This window comes from Pipistrellus kuhlii, unplaced genomic scaffold, assembly GCF_014108245.1.
Source record: "Pipistrellus kuhlii isolate mPipKuh1 unplaced genomic scaffold, mPipKuh1.p scaffold_m20_p_2, whole genome shotgun sequence".
Classification (NCBI taxonomy): Eukaryota; Metazoa; Chordata; class Mammalia; order Chiroptera; family Vespertilionidae; genus Pipistrellus; species Pipistrellus kuhlii.
The window spans coordinates 187,100,639-187,116,519 of record NW_023425515.1 but is presented as its reverse complement, the minus strand read 5'-3'; the positions used below and the strand labels follow the sequence as shown (position 1 = coordinate 187,116,519).

The 15,881-nt window shown below is 54.5% G+C and overlaps 1 protein-coding gene across 1 annotated transcript in view; it reads right to left on the bottom strand.

Moving 5' to 3' along the window:
* The window catches only part of PADI2 (peptidyl arginine deiminase 2), a 48,407-nt gene extending 46,786 nt beyond the window's left edge, over positions 1-1,621 (bottom strand). The window contains exon 1 of the mRNA XM_036445278.2: positions 1,422-1,621. Within this exon, the coding sequence (XP_036301171.1) occupies positions 1,422-1,513 (92 nt within the window). The 5' untranslated portion in view covers positions 1,514-1,621. The remainder of the gene's footprint in view (positions 1-1,421) is intronic.
* Between the last annotated feature and the right edge of the window lie 14,260 nt (positions 1,622-15,881).

The following is a 15,881-nucleotide window of genomic DNA, read 5'->3' as shown; positions in this document are numbered from 1 at the left end:
GGAAAAGAGGAGCTCTCCCGGGCCCCCGAGGACAGGGCTGCACACCGCTGCTGTGCGGTGGCCCTCTGAACCCCCCGAGACTCACATGTGGGGCAACTGAGGCCGGGGCCGCTGATGGGGAGGGTCCTGGCCTGCAGGGAGTGGGCCCTTTGCCTCAGAGGGAGCCTGGCTCGATGGTGTCCTCGTGGCCAGTGCCTGCTGAGGCGGCAGGAGGCTGGCTGGGCAGTGCTGCCAGCCCTAAAGGGTCAGAGAGCCTGGGCTGGGGAGGGTGAGTGGAAAGACACAGGGAAGGGGTTTGTGGGGGCCTGAGAGAGGCAGGGCGCTCCGGGGACAGTGATTTGGGAGCAATAAGCCACATGGGCACCTCCTGCTCAGCTCAAGGCACAGAGATGTTAGGGGACCCCCCCCCCCCAAAGATATCAGCGCGGGGTCCCACCTCAGCCCTGCCTGCCCCTGCTGTCAGCACAGAGCCCTCCCCCTGACACCAGGGAACATTTGGAATTCTTGGAATAGAGGCTGCATGATCCTTGGACTCCCCACTATGTCACTGGCACCGGTCACACCCTCACACGGCCCACCTCACACAGCTTAGGGAGATGGATCATTGACTTGGCTGCTTCCTGGGGGATGGGGTGGGGCCCTGACCCCAGTCCCCCCACCCCTCTTTCTGCTGTCTCAGAAATCCTGCACCCCACCAAGTTCATGGACAGAGGGTGGGAGAACAGATCCCAGATAGGGGCATTCTTCTGAAGTAGACCCTACCTCTGCCCCCTCAGCGGGTGGGACAAGGTCCCTCCTGGACCCCAGGGTGAAGTCGAGGGAAGGCATTTGGGGACACGGAGCCCACAGCCAGTGCCCGAGGACAGCAGCCCCCACAGGGTGAAATCGGAGCCTGAGCACCCCTGGGGCCAGAGTCCGCCCCAGGGCAGCTCCCAGCAGCTCCCAGAGGGAGCTCAGCTGAGCAGGGAGTGGGCGAGCGGCTGGGCGGAGTGGAGGTGGAGGGGCTGAAGGGAAAAGGGGGCGGTATAGGGGAGAAGGGCAGTTCTGAGGGGAGAGTGGGGAAGTGAAAGGGGAGAGGAAGGCGGGAAGGCTGAGGGGGTGCTGAGGTCGCCCTGGGTGCTGGAGAGGGCAGAAGCCCGGGTGCAGAGAAGGGGACCTGGGAAAGGGCAGTGAGGGCTCTGGGGCTGAGCTGGGTGTCTAGCAGGGTCTCAGGATTTCGGGGAGGCTGGTACAAGGCTCGGGGCTGTCAGGTTTCTGGGCGAGGTTCTTAGGTTGTCTGGGCGCGGGATGATGGGCAACTCAGGCTGGAGCAAGGCTGTCGGCTCCCGGGAGGGTATCGGAAGGGCATCAGGATATCCGGGGCCGAGACCTCCCGCGGGGCCCGGGTCCGAGGCGGCCGGGCAGACGAGGCACCTGCTCACCTGTACACGTCGGTCCAGAGGAACGTGCCCAGCACGTACACGGCCTCCACGCGGCTCCCGTACTGCAGCCGCACCGTCCGCTCGCGCAGCATCTTCCCGCAGCGCCGGCCCGTGCGGTGCCCGCAGGTCCGCCCGCTGGTCCGCCGGCACCTGGCACAGGTGAGCCACTGCCGCTGCCGCCGGCCCGCTGCTCCGCACCCTTATTCGGCCGGCGGGGGGCGGGGCGTGGGCGGGGCGGCCTGCTGGCTCCTCTCCATTGGGCTGACGGCCCGTCAGTCAACCACGACCACGCCCTCCGCCTCTCCGCGTCCCCCTGGTGGCGGCGAGGAGATGAGCTGAGAGCAATTTTCTCCTTTGGGAGCTGACTCATTTATTCAACAGGACTTTCAGTGGGCTCCCAGCTGCTGGGCACCGGAATGCAGGCTCAGGACCTCCTTCGGGTACCCCCAGCCTTGCGGGGTAGATAACGCGAATGGGGAGCTGCCACAGGGGCAAGCGCAGGAGGTGGTGGGAGCCCAGAGGAGTGGGTGCCCTAACCTGGCCTGGGGTTCGGGACCAGAGCCTTTTGAAAAGAGGCCTTTGCAAAGCGGGGAAGGGAAGAGAGGGAGCTGCCTGAGCAGAGGCAGGAAGCCAGATACAGCAGGACACCTCCTCCGCCCCCCAACAATCAGATCAGGGAGAATGGGGCCACATTGCCAAGCCAATGCATTGGTGGGCGATGGGAGCCTTGGCTTGGCGAGGAGTGGTCAGGTGTGGCAGTCAAAGGGGCCATTCTGGCTGCGGTGCAGGGAGGTGCCCCTGGGGAGGGTCAATGAAGACCCCTGCTGGGGCCGCATGAGGGCTGGAGAGGCAGGGATTGATCGGGCCAGTGTTTGTGAGCTGAAATCTTGATGCTCCGGTGGAGGGACAGTGAGGGGGCGATGTTCTGGACGGGCCACTGGGCAAAGGAGGGTGCCAGAGGTGCCGCTGTGGACACCAGTTTGTGTCTTGTGGAGGCTGAGGTGCAGGAGGACAACCAGTCCAGACCCCACCCCTGTCCCAGGTCCTCCAGCCCTAATGCCAAGTCTGTTCAAATAATTCAGCCACGTGTGGCAAGTCCTTGCTGGGAACGGGAGCCGAGGGGGGTGTGTGTGGATGGGGTATAAGAGGGGAGGGACAGGTTGGAGGGGATGAGTGTTGGAGGAGGTCTGCTGGGAGGATGGGAGCCCTGAGGGTGGAGGCTCAGAGGGTGAAGAGCCCAGACACACGCCTGACCCCAGCGGCCTCTTTGGCCTCCTCGAAAAGCCAAATTAGGAGCCGGGGAAGAGCCCAGCTGCTCCGGGGTGGCCAGGATCTGGGAGGAATGTGGGTGGGGAAGGGGAAAAGCCTGAGTGAGGCTAGGGAGCACGTGTCTCCCGCCTGCCCCCCTCCCATTGTATCCCCCTCCCCCCCTCAAAGGCACAGACACGGGGAGGTGCTGGAAACTTCTGATGGGCTCTGGAGGGCATCGTCCAATAAGGAGACAGCCAGCTGGTGGCCGCCTGTCAGAGGAAAGAGGGGTGCAGCTCAGAGCTCACTTTGAGGCCTCTGAGGTGAGCTCCTGTCTGGGCACCCCTCTGCCAGGAATCTCTGTGAGGCAGATACTGGGTAGATGCCGGGGTTCCCACTTTCCTGGGGGTCGTAGAGCATGATGCCCTTATTTCACCCACGGGGAAAGTGGGGCCCACAGTCGGGGAGGAACAGTGCACTGCCACGGAAGGCGGCCCGGGCAGGTCACGGCAGGAGCGGGTAGAGATAGGAGGGCAGGAGGGAGTGAGCCTTGTTGCGTTCTTCCTGTGAGCCCTCCTCTGCTGCCGGGCACTTCGCATGTATTGGTATGAGATCATTGCACCCTCCCAACAACCCTGCCACCTCACAGAGGAAGCAGGTGAGCCCAGAAAGCTTAAAGCATTTGTCCTCAGCCTAGAGTGGCAGAGCCAGGGTAGCAACTTGCACAGATGTAGGGGGAGGAGGGTGTGTGTGGAGGAAAGGGCAGAGGGGGGCAACGCGGTAAGAACAGAGGAGGAATGTTCTCTCTCTCTCTCTTTTTAAATATATATTTTTATTGATTTTTTAAAGAGAGGAAGAGAGAGGGATAGAGAGTTAGAAACATCGATGAGAGAGAATCATCAATCAGCTGCCTCTTGCACACCCCCTACTGGGGATGTGCCTGCAACCAAGGTACATGCCCTTGACTGGAATTGAACCTGGGACCTTTGAGTCAGCAAGCTGATGCTCTATCCACTGAGCCAAACCGGTTTTGGCGAATGTTGTCTCTTGATTGGCAGGGCAGGAAGCGCTAGGCTCTGTGGAGCCTTGGACAATTCACCCTGCCATTCGCAGCCTCACTTTCCTCATCTGTGAACAACGGGTCTCTTGGCATCAATGTAAGTAGGGTGACTTTACATGAGACAATCTATGCAAAACACCAGTGCAGTGTCTGGCAAAAAGGGAGAGCTTAAAAAAAAATAAAAATAGCCGAAACCGGTTTGGCTCAGTGGATAGAGCGTCAGCCTTCGGACTGAAGGGTCCCAGGTTCGATTCCGGTCAAGGGCATGTACCTTGGTTGCAGGTACATCCCCAGTGAGGGCTGTGCAGGAGGCAGCTGATGGATGTATCTCTCTCATCGATGTTTCTAGCTCTCTATCTCTCTCCCTTCCTCTCTGTAAAAAATCAATAAAATATATTTTAAAAAATAATGAAATTTCCCTCTCTTTACAGTCCAGCCTGGCCCTGCTGACCCACCCCCGGGGCTCTGCCCCTGGCCCAGGGCCCTGGATGCTGGCCGCAGGGCTCACTGTGTGATGGGAGCCCGAGGCTTTAAAATAGCTGAAGTGGCCACAGCTGTCGGTGGATTCGGGGCCGGAGGTCTCAGGCATCAGGCTGTGCCCACAGCTCCCCTGGGGCCCGGAAGAGCCCCGAGGCATCCCATGATCTCACTGTGCCTTCTGGGGAATGCCAGCCAAGGGCAGGCTTAGCCTGGGCAGGCTCCTGGCACTGAGCTGCACCCCAAACCCCCAACTCTGGCTCCTGGCAGGCCTGTGGCCAGGGAACCTGGGCTGGGAGGGGCTCTTACGACCCTTGGCTGGGGGCTCTGTGTGCCAGGCCTTGGGGGAACCTGCAAGGTGACTCAGACATCTCCCGGGCCGGCCTTGAGGAGCCTGAGAGCTCACCGAGGGCGTCATAGGAGCAAGAATTTAAAAAGAAAGAAATGCACAAGTGATACCTGACCACTGGGAACACTTAAAAAAATCTCCTTCCCCGTGACCCTAGACCCGTGGTCGGCAAACTGCGGCTCGAGAACCACATGCGGCTCTTTGGCCCCTTGAGTGTGGCTCTTCCACAAAATATTACGTCCTGGGCGAGTCTACTTTGAAGAAGTGGTGTTAGAAGAAGTTTAAGTTTAAAAAATTTGGCTCTCAAAAAGAAATTTCAATCGTTGTCCTGTTGATATTTGGCTCTGTTGACTGATGAGTTTGCCGACCACTGCTCTCGATGATCACTGCTAATGCCTTTGCGAGTGGCCTCCTTCTTTGAGAATGACCTCCTGGCAGGGGCTGCTGGCCTGGAGGCAGTGCCAGTGCAAGGGGGCCGTGAGGGACCACACCTACTGAGCTTGGAGGCTGTGCCAGGAGCTGATCCCAGGGCTTCACACCTCTTAGCTCATTTAATCCCCCAACAACCCTGTGAGGCGGGAGCTATTATTACCCCCAGTTTGTGCAGAGGCACCGGCAGCCTGTGGAAAAGCGCTTACACGGCCTTCGGACTTGGCTAACCCCGGGGTCAAGTCCGGCTCTGCCCCTGACGGGCTGGGGGACTTCGCTGGGCCTCGGCTTTCTCCTTCGTATGGGAGACACAGTAGTGCCCGCTGACCTGTGGGGGATATGTTCCAAGACCCCCCGGGGACACTTGAAAACGTGGTTAGTACCAAACCCTCTATAGACCATGTTTTTTCCTCTACATACATACTTATGATAAAGTTTAATTTTTAAATTAGGCACAGTAAGAGATGAATAACAGTAACTAATAAAATAGGACAGTTATAACAATGAGCTGTAATAAAAATTATGTGAATGTGATTTTATTATGTACAATAAGGGTTACTTGAACACAAGCACTGTGATACTGCGACAGTCAATCTGATAATGGAGCCGGCTACTAAGTGACTGACAGGCAGGTACCCTGTACAGCATGGATATTGTACAATCTGGGACTGCTGGCTCCTAACTACAAACCTGCCTGCCAGCCTGATCACCCCTAACTGCCTCTACCTGCCAGCCTGGTCACCCCTAACTGCCTCTGCCTGCCAGCCTGATCACCCCTAACTGCCCTCTGCCTGCCAGCCTGATCACCCCTAACTGTCTCTGCCTGCCAGCTTGATCACCCCTAACTGCCTCTGCCTGCCAGCCCAATCACCCCTAACTGCCTCTGCTTGCCAGCCCAATCACCCCTAACTGCCTCTGCCTGCCAGCCTGATCACCCCTAACTGCCTCTGCCTGCCACCCTGATCATCCCTAACTGCCCCTGCTGCCGGCTAGGTCGCCTGCAACTACCCTCTCTGCTGGCCTGGTCACCACCAACTTCTCCCCCGTGCCAGCCTGGTTACCTCCCAAAGCCTGCTGTTCAGTCATTTGATCGTCCCTCACTAACTCCCCTCCTGGCCTTGTTGCCCCACACAGCCTGTGCTTGGTCATCCATCTGGTTGTTTTGATCGTGACAGCCCCTGGCTTTTTATATATTAGGATTTAAAAAACCTCCACAATGTGTTGTGAGCATCCATTCCTACGATGCCATCATCATCCCCTTCATATTGTCCAGAACTTCACAGAGCTTGCAAGTCCAGCCAAGGTTTTAATTAGCCAAGGAGACTCAGCAAGGGGAAGGGGCTGTGCCAGGCCACCCAGCCCGACAGCAAAGGAGGGGAAGCAGGGCAGGAGAGGATGGTATGGAGTAAGTACCACTGTGTGCCAGGCTGGACCAGGCACCAGGGGGACTGAGAGGTGAAATCGGGCAGCCTCAGTAATGATGTGATCATTTTGGAGCGGGGAGGGTGGGCATAGGGGAGTGCCCTGTGATCACCATGAGGCCCCCCAATGCCACCTGAGCACATGGTCGTGCCTGACACCCTCCTAAATAGAAGTTCTGGAGGGGCCAGGGTCTTGGGACCCAGGAGAGGGGAGCAGGGCTGCCATGTAGAATGAGGGGAGGGGGCCGGTGTCTAAGGTGAGACCTGAAGGGGTGAGGGTGGGGGGCAGGCAGGGAAGCAGAGTGGAGAGTCATGAAGGTGGGTGTGGGAGAGGCTGGCCTGGCCACGGTCAGGTCACGTAATGCCTTGTAAGTCATATGAACAACGTTTAGCTTTATCTTAAGTTCAGAATGACCTTGAAACTTGGCAATGACGCAGGTGATGGCTATACTGATCTAAGAAACATCCAAACCCGGAGAGAATTTTTATGAGTTTATTTGAGCCAAACTGATGGCAGCTCCCGAGAAGCACCATCTACATGGATTGAGAGAAGGCCCCGGAGAATGAGTGTTTGCAGCTTATTTTACACATTAGAATCAGAGGGGGAGAGGAAGGAGGGTGACAGGAAAGCCATGGGAGGTGGACTGAGGGGGAGGGGGGAGAAAGCAGTGAGGAGATCTCCGGGATTGGTTCCCCCGTGACATGGGGAGACATACTTCTTTCACAGCACGTGGAGGTGGCATTCAGGGAACAAGATAACAGTGAGGAGTTCTGTGGCCTCCGAAGGCATCTCACAGGCCTCTTATCCCGGATGCAAAGAGGACAACAGACAGGCTGGATCGAGGCAGACGGAGCTTTGTTAAGGAGGCCAAAGGCCTCCGTGTGACTCCCTCCATGACCCCGTTTCAGTTGGGAATGTTTATGTTCAGACCATCCTATGTGCCTGCTGCATGTATGCAGAGTGAGCAATGTAGTTATACCAGAGGTGTGTCCTGCTCTGTCCTCACTCTTCGAAGCCTTCATGGCTACCATCACCTACCTCCCTCCCTTCCTCCCTTCCTCCCTCCCTCCCTCCCTCCCCATATGTGGAAAGCAGGGAAGAGTTGTTACAATCTTGAGTCTGAAATCTGCAGGCCAGATACTCAAGCTGGGTTTCTGTTTCTTTTAAAAAATATATATATATTTTAATGATTTTTTACAGAGAGGAAGAGAGAGGGATAGAGAGTTAGAAACATCGATTAGAGAGAATCATCGATCAGCTGCTTCTTGCACACCTCCCACTGGGGATGTGCCCTCAACCAAGGTACATGCCCTTTACCGGAATCGAACTTGGGACCCTTCAGTCCAGAGACCGACGCTCCATCCACTGAGCCAAACCTGTTTCAGCTCAAGCCGGGTTTCTATGTTGCATTCGTGAGGCAGAATTTCTTCTGGAAACCTAAGTCTTTGCTCCAAGGCCTTCAACTGATTGGGTAAGGCCCACCCACGGTCTGGAGGCCCATCAGCTTTACTCAGGGCCTGCTGATTCCAACGTGAATCACCCCTAAAAAAAATCCCTTCACAGCAGCATCCAGTCTGGCGTTTGGCTAAACAGCTGGGTGCCATCGCCTACATGAGGTTATACGTGAAGTTAACCGCCCCAGTGCTGGAAAGTGGGTTCAGGCTCTGGCTCGTCAGGTCACCATTGATGGAGCGTTTACTTCCTGCCAGGTTTCTTGCTACAGTCCCAGAGGTGAGGGCGTCTGTTATCCTCTTTGACATTTCAGAGTAAAATGGCTTGCCAGCTTCTTATTCCTGGCCACAGAGGTTCAAACCCAGCTCAGCGGGAGCACAAAACTTCGCCTCTTAACTACTCCACGGCCCAAAGCAAAGCTGCAAAGGGGAATCCCAAATAAGACGTGATGGGCCAAGTCTCTGAGGGCCTGTCAAGAGGCCAGAGTAAGGCTGTGCAGAGCCGTGCACTTATTGAGCACTTACTGTATGCCCGGTGCTGTATCCATGCTCCAACAATATAGCTGCTGCCTCACGAGGCCCCCGAGCCTCGGAATGTGGTTGGTCCAAACTGAGTCTCGCAGTAAGTGTAAAACACACTCACTTTGAAGAATTAGTATGCGATAATAATAATTATAATAATAAAAAATAAAAAATAAGGTACTTGAAAAAATATTGACTACAGGTGGAAATGATAATATTTTGGATTTAGTGGGTTGACTTACAATTTATTTAAATCAATTCCACCCGCCTATTTTAATTAAAATACGTGGCTGCTAGAAAACGTAAAAGTCCGCATGAGGTGTGCATTTGTGGCTCGTGTTATATTTCTGTCGGAAGTGCTAGTCTGGACTCTTCTGCTCTGTGCGGCAGGGTCTGTGGCCACCTTGCTCACAGTAGTTTCTCCTGGGGTGAGCCGTGCTGCCGGGGGGGCCCCCCGGGAGATAAATATGTGGTGAAGAGACTGGGATTCCTCTGGAGTTCTCAGAGGCATCGGAGGGCCAATGGCAAGAAGATACAGAAGAAGGTGGTGGGTGATGGAAGAGGTGGTGAACACAAGGTGGCGCAAGATACCCATCTTCACAGCATGGAGGCTGGAGGTTTTCTCACCGGAGGGCACCTTGGAAGAGCACAGAGGAGAGGGGTCAGGAGAGCTCAGTGGGCGGGGATGGAGGGAGAGTGGGGTCAAGGTCAGAGCCGGCTACAAGCCTTCTAGACTCAGCTTCCTTTCCCGGAACAAAGAGCATGACTCTCCCTACGTGGGAGTCTGGGAGAGTGAGTCTGTGCCTGTGTGCACACGTGGGCCAGCCCGCAGCTCAAGTCTGAGCAATGCCATTCTCCCAGCACGAGGATGGGAGAGAGGTGACAGGCATGCCCAGTGGGCCTTGTGGCTTTGGCTCTGAACTGGCATGCGGAACTTCTGCTCACATTTCATTGGTCAAAACAAGTCATATGACCAAGTCTGATACTGGGCAAGGAAGTATATTCTACAGGGAGAAATCACAAGTCACATATCAATAGCTTAGGATCCAAAACCCTTTTACTGAGAAGTGGAGAGCAAGTCTCTGGGAGCAATAATACCATCTACCACCTTGCCGCAGGTCACCTGACCCAACACCTCTGACAACTGGGGAAACCGAGGGTCGGAGAAATGAAGAGATGGGCAGGGATATCCATAGCACAAAGTGAGGACTAATCCTGAAATCACTGATGTACCATCCTGTTTGGGAAATACCAGTAGAGGCCCATACGCATGCATGTGCATTCACACACACACACACACACACACACACACACAAAACACACAGGAGAAACGCACATCTCTCACACACAGGCTCATGCATGTGCTCACGCCTCACTCACCCAGGCTCCCTCCACAAGGCAGCACACACCCACACACGTGTGCACACAGGCACAGACTCACTCTCCCAGACTCCCACATACACAGAGTCATGCTAAGTCTAGAGGGAGAGGAAGCTAAACTAGAAAGCCAGCTCTGACCTTGACCCCACTCTCCCTTCATCCCTGCTGGCTGAGTTCTCCTGACCTATACCACCCCCCTCGCCCCGCTGCCCTTCCAGGATGCCCTCCAGGTTGGGTTGTCACCTGTTTCTCAACCTCAGCCAGGTGTGATTCAGGTAACCCGGGCCCAGCCCCAGGATCCAGCTAGCAGGTGTGCAAAGAAGACTTGGGCATTGCTCCCGGCCCCCCTCCCCAGTTCCCCACCTCCCGCTCCAGAGGGGAGTGAGTTTGCTTTTGGGTTTGAATCTGCTGCCTGCCAGCTGGGTGGCCTGGGACAAGTTCCTTCACCTCTCTGAGCTTCAATATTGTCATGAGAACAAGGAGAACAGACGAGCTACTGTTTACTGAGCACTGGCTATGTGCCAGACACTGGGCCACGGAAATTAGATGAATTGATTCATTTAATCTTCCCAGTAACTTACCAGGGTGGATTTCAGATCGATGTGAAATTGCCCTTTTTATAGGCTAAAAGTTGTCAAAGGTTGATACATTTATTTGGTGGAGCCTAACATTGTTATCCCTGTGCTACAGATAAGGAAACTGAGGCTCAGAGAGGGCGCATGACTGGCCTAAGGTCACACAGCAGAGCTGGATTTGTAACTCTCCTGTTACACTTTCAATCGGAACAGTGGGCCTGTCGGTGACCAAACCAGCCCACAGCCAACGTTTAACATAGCACGGGCATACAGTAAGTGCTCAATAAGTGCACAGTTCCTTGCCCTGTTTGCTGTGGTGCCTCTGTCAGAGCTAAACCCTTCACACCCTTAACACCCCACCAGGCTGGATGACTGAGCCCGTGGTGTAGCCCTGGCTGGTGGGTTTTCTCCTTTTTGTAGAGCAAGTGGTGGCTGAAGCTGTGAGCGCGGCCACTTCAACGACAGCCTCACATCCTGACTACACGGCGGGGCAGCCACAGGGCTCGGTCAAGAGCCAGGGCCTCTGGCGTGGAGGCGTCTCTGTGTCAGAAATTGGGGTTGGTTCCATCACTGCCCGTCTGGGCTACTTGTTTCGTTCTCTTCCTGCACTTGACACTCTCACTCGTATGTCTACATTCGCCAGTAGTGGGCCTTTGAAACCCTAGCTCCCACCCCGACCCCGAACCCTGGCCCGTGTGCGCTGTCTGTGAGCTCACTGTGTGGCCCAGGCCTGCCACAGAGTCTCCAGGCCCTGCCGGCGATAAAGCTTTCCACCCCCAGAGTTTCCTGATGGTTACTGCTGAAGGGCATCTGTGATTGTGATAAGAATCACAAGGGCCCCGGGCGGTGTGGCTTGAATGTCCTTCTATGCTTTAGAACACATGTGTCAAACACAAGGCCCGCGGGCCAAATCCGTCCCGCCAGGCCTTGCAATGTGGCCCGCACCGCGCTGTCATCACTGCACTCCGCTGAGTTTCCATCACAATGACAGTTTATGACTGTTCAGTAAACCATTCGGCCCGCGATTTAGGCTGGATTTTAGATTTTGGCCCCTTCTCTGATTGAGTTCGACACCCCTACTTAGAAGGTGGCCGGTTCGATTCCTGATCATGGCACATGCCTGGGGTTGGATTTCCTGCTGTGGTATGTATAGGAGGCAGTGGATCAATGTTTCTCTCTCACATTGACGTTTCTCTCTTTCTCCTTCCCTTTCCTTTCCTCTCCCTCTAAAAGAACCACAGGGCTGATCCAGTCATAACTTTTGTTTAGAAAGGGGGAGTGTCTGTGGGGAGCTCACAGGGGACAGGTGATCACCCCTGGCATTTCCAGCCAGATCTGCTCAAAACACTCCTCCATTCCTACGCCAGCCCTGCCCTCTCACCTGTCACTCATCCAATGCTGGGGGAAATCACATGCTAGCCTCACCCCATACTTGACCTTCATCTGCCACCTCCATCTAAATGGTTCCTGGCAAAGGCAGCCATCCTCCATCAGAAAGTCTTCCTGGAACGGCACCTCCCTGCCAGGTGCACACTCCTCTTCTTCCAGCTCAGGCTCAACGCCGTGTCCAATCCATTCCCCATTTGCCCCCGGAGGGGTGTGCCTGGAGCACCCAGCGTGGGCTCTGGAGCCAGCGTGTCCCGGGAGCTTCGGCTAATGTTAGGTGTGGCCTACGTGCTTTCCGCGTTCTCTCATGTCATCCCCACAGCAATCCTTTCGGACGGGGTACTTGCATTCCGGCCATTTTGCAGATGTTGAAACTGAGGCTCTGAGAATGAAAGTGACTTGTAGTCTTAAGATGCACCTGAGGATAGAGGGGGGCTGTGACCTCTGCTCAGGGGCATGAAGGGGCACATCCTGGTGGAGGGGACATTTGGGGAGACCCTTGATGGGTGGCTAGTCTGTCAAGAGGGAGAGGTTGGGCGGTGAGAGAGAGGGGAAGGAGGAGCCGAGCAGAGGGGACCACGTGATTATGGCTTGGAGACCTGGACAGCTCTGGGTGGCAGCTCACAGTGCGACTGGGCAGTGAGACCCTGAAAGTCAGACAGGGAGAGGAAGGCTGCGGGGGTAGGGAAGGGATTCATAGGACGTGGGTCCCTGACCACCCAGAAGGTCTCTTCCACCAAGACACTCCATTGGAGTAAGAATCTGCAATTCTAGCATACCCAGGTCAAACAAGCCCACCACTTCAACATTGTATTTTATTATTTTATTTTATTTCTTTAAAAAAATTTTTTAAATTAAGGTATTATATGTGTCCATATCTTACCATTGTCCCCCCCCCCCCCTTCCATACATGCCCTCCCTCCCCAGAGTTTTTCGTCCATTGGTTTTGCTTATATGCAGGCTTACAAGTCCTTCAGTTGATCTTTTATCTCCCCCAGATCTCCCTACCCTCCCCGCTGTAATTTGACAGTCTGTTTGTTGCTTTACTGTCTCTGTATCTATCTTTTTGTTCATCAGTTTATAATGTTCTTTATTATCCATAAATGAGTGAGATCATGTTGTGTTTTTCTTTCATTGATTGGCTTATTTCACTCAGCATAATGTTCTCCAATTCCATCCAGGTCGCTGCAAATGATAAGAATTCCTTCTTTTTTATGGCAGCATAGCACTTCAACATTTTAATGTTTTTCTTTTTAACAATTCAACACCCTACGATTTCCTAATCCTAACATTTTAATGGCTCAACCTCCTGCATTTCTTCCCTTCTAAGCTTCTAGGATCCCGAGAGCTCAGAAGCTCGGAGGCTGTATAGTTTGGTCTCACACCCTGTCATTTGCAGATTCTGTGATTAATTCCAGGAAGATGGCTGAGCGTGAGGGTGGGAGAGGCAGGGGCAGGTCTGGCGCACAGACACCGCCCCCACCCTCCTGGAATGTCAACTTCCCGAGGGCTGGGTACAGAAGAGGAATCAGGAAATATTTGCAGAATGACGGGTTGTTTGGGCTAGAAAGTTCCGGGATGGCTGGGGGTGGGGGTTGGGGGCAGGGGTGGCGCTGGGCCGAGTGCAGGGCTGGTGTTGGCAGAGGGAAGAGGAAAGAGTCAAGGGCACTTGTGGGGAGCCCACGCACAGCTGCGGATGAAAGGCTGAGCGTTGGGGCTGGTATTTGAAGGGAAACCGAGCCGACATCGGCATGCAGTGAGGTCAGACTTGCAGCCCAGGCCATGCGCTGCTGTGAAGACAGGATGGACCAAGGTTGGGGATCGGCCAGCCTTTTCCGTAGGCCACCAGGCAGCAAACATTTAGGTGCCATGGCCCCATACATGCATTGCATTCTCTTAGCACAGATGTAGTGTCATTGCATAATAAGCATGACGCTTTGCCATTGAAATCGATAACAAGATGAGACACATTCCACTGTGCCTTAAAAGTGTGACATTTTCTCTAGCCAACTTGGATTCGTGGATAGAGTTTCCGCCTGTGGACTGAAGGGTCCCAGGTTCAATTCCAGTCAAGGGCACGTGCCCCGGTTGCAAGCTCGACCCCCGGCCCTGGCTGGGGCACATGTGGGAGGCAACCAATGATATGTCTCTCTCATATTGATGTTTCTCTCTCTCCCTTCTGCTCTCTCTAAAAGTCAATGGAAAAATGTCCTCGGGTGAGGATTAACAACAACAAAAAGGCGAAACATTTGTGTATTCTTGGGGATACTGGGGCAGAAGCTCATGGCTGCTCCTCACCAGGGTGGTGGGTTGGGTGTCTCAGTCCAGGCCCAGTTGCCTCAGCTGTGAAATGGGGTCTGGGGAGATGCTGTCCTGGGCAGGTCCCATCTTATCGTTCAAGCAGAGAACCTCCTATATGAGGATTAAGTTGGAGACTCTGCGACCAGCGGAGATCCTGTTATGGAATGAAGGTGAGTGAACAACCCCTGGAGTCCAGACCAAATTAAAGTTTAGGGAGCCTTTATTAGCCGGCTGGCGACGGCTCTGCCTTTCTCCACACAGGGAGTCCAGAGAAAAGCCGCAACCCTTTGTGTAGGACCACTTTTAAACCCATCTACCACATCTTGTTTTTGAAGAGTAAGTAATTTAAGACAAAACAGTTTTTCTTAAGTAATGTCAGGGTCATGTTATTGATGACCATATTATTTACAGGAACGTCATCCTGTTCCCAAGAAAGCTGACAGTGATCTGTGAAAGAAGGCCTACGTGCTGGGAAGGGGCCATGAGACCGTATCTCAAGGCCTGGTCTGGCGACAACTCTACCTGGGGCGTAGTCCACGGCCTCTCTGGAATGGGAGTAGTCTTACTTTTTGAGGTGCAGCCGGGATTCAAGGCCAAGTCAAGTAGGAGGAAGCATGTTCAAAAATTCTCACTCTCTTAACAATCCCAGGTGGCCCTTCCCTGCCAGGCATGCACTCCTCTTCTTCCCGGCTCAGGTTCAACCTTTGTTCTACCTGGATTGCCATTTACGGAAGATTTTTGTCTTCAAGGGAACTCACTGTTTAGACTTCAGATGAGTAGGGACATTCTTCTCACAGCCATCAGTGACAATCCAGTGTCTTCAATGGAGTCCTAGGAAATACATATAAGGGAAGTGAAGTCGCCTTTTTTAAAGCTACGCAGGGGTATTTGCCTGGCGGAAGTCCCTGGTCTCCTTCACTAGAGGGGGAGACAGCAAGTGTTCAAGAAGAGACCATCATGGGCCTGCGACCGCCTCCTAGAGGTCATCAGGAGGAATGACGGAGCGCTCTGCCGGGAATGACCTGCTCCAGGGAGATCCCATGCTACCGAATCTGCACCAACGGAAAGGACACATTTCGGGAGAGTGGAGAGAGCTGTTTCAAGGGCCGGGAACTCCGGGACTAGGGTCCTTCCCAGTGACAGCCGGATGGGTGAAGGGAGGGAAGGGACTGGCCGTAGGAGGAGCACTTTACGTGGGGAATCGTGCGTAGGAGGCCTGGAGAAGGGGTCCAAGAGGAAGTGGGAGGGGCACACATCTCAGTGAACAAATGCAGAGATGGAGGGATCCACTGTGTTTATAGCCAGTGCCAGTGGAAGCAAGTCTGCTCGCCATGACCTCGCCCCTCCAGGCTGCTTGCCACAAACGCAGCCCTGAGAAATGGCTTCGGCAAAGAGCAGCAGGACTTTGCATTTTAGGCAGCCTGGCAAGAAGGCCTGGAGATGGTTAGGGCCCACGCCAAATGGCCTCTCCTAAGCGTGATGTGATGCCTGTGGCCACAGGCCTCCTGGGAGGGAGGAAGGGGACAGGTTTTCCCTAAGGGAACTGCATCTTGCTCTTGAGCTCTGGGAGAATTTCAGGTCTGCTTTCTCAGTCCCCTTTTAGGATTCAACTAATCATCATCATGGAAACAGACTAGTCCATTCAGTTAACTCTCTTTGATGGGCACCGTGCTGGCCCCTAGGATGCACCTGCTCTGTGCTGGGCCCTGTGCTGGCCATTGTGAGGACGTGTGAAGGCTCAGGAATCTTACTCAACCTTTACGCTAACGTGCTTCCTGTCACAGTTTCGTGACCCAAGCCCCTAGGGTGCTGAACCCGGTGAACCAGGCCTAAGTAAATAGGGGAAGCTTGTGGCTTTAA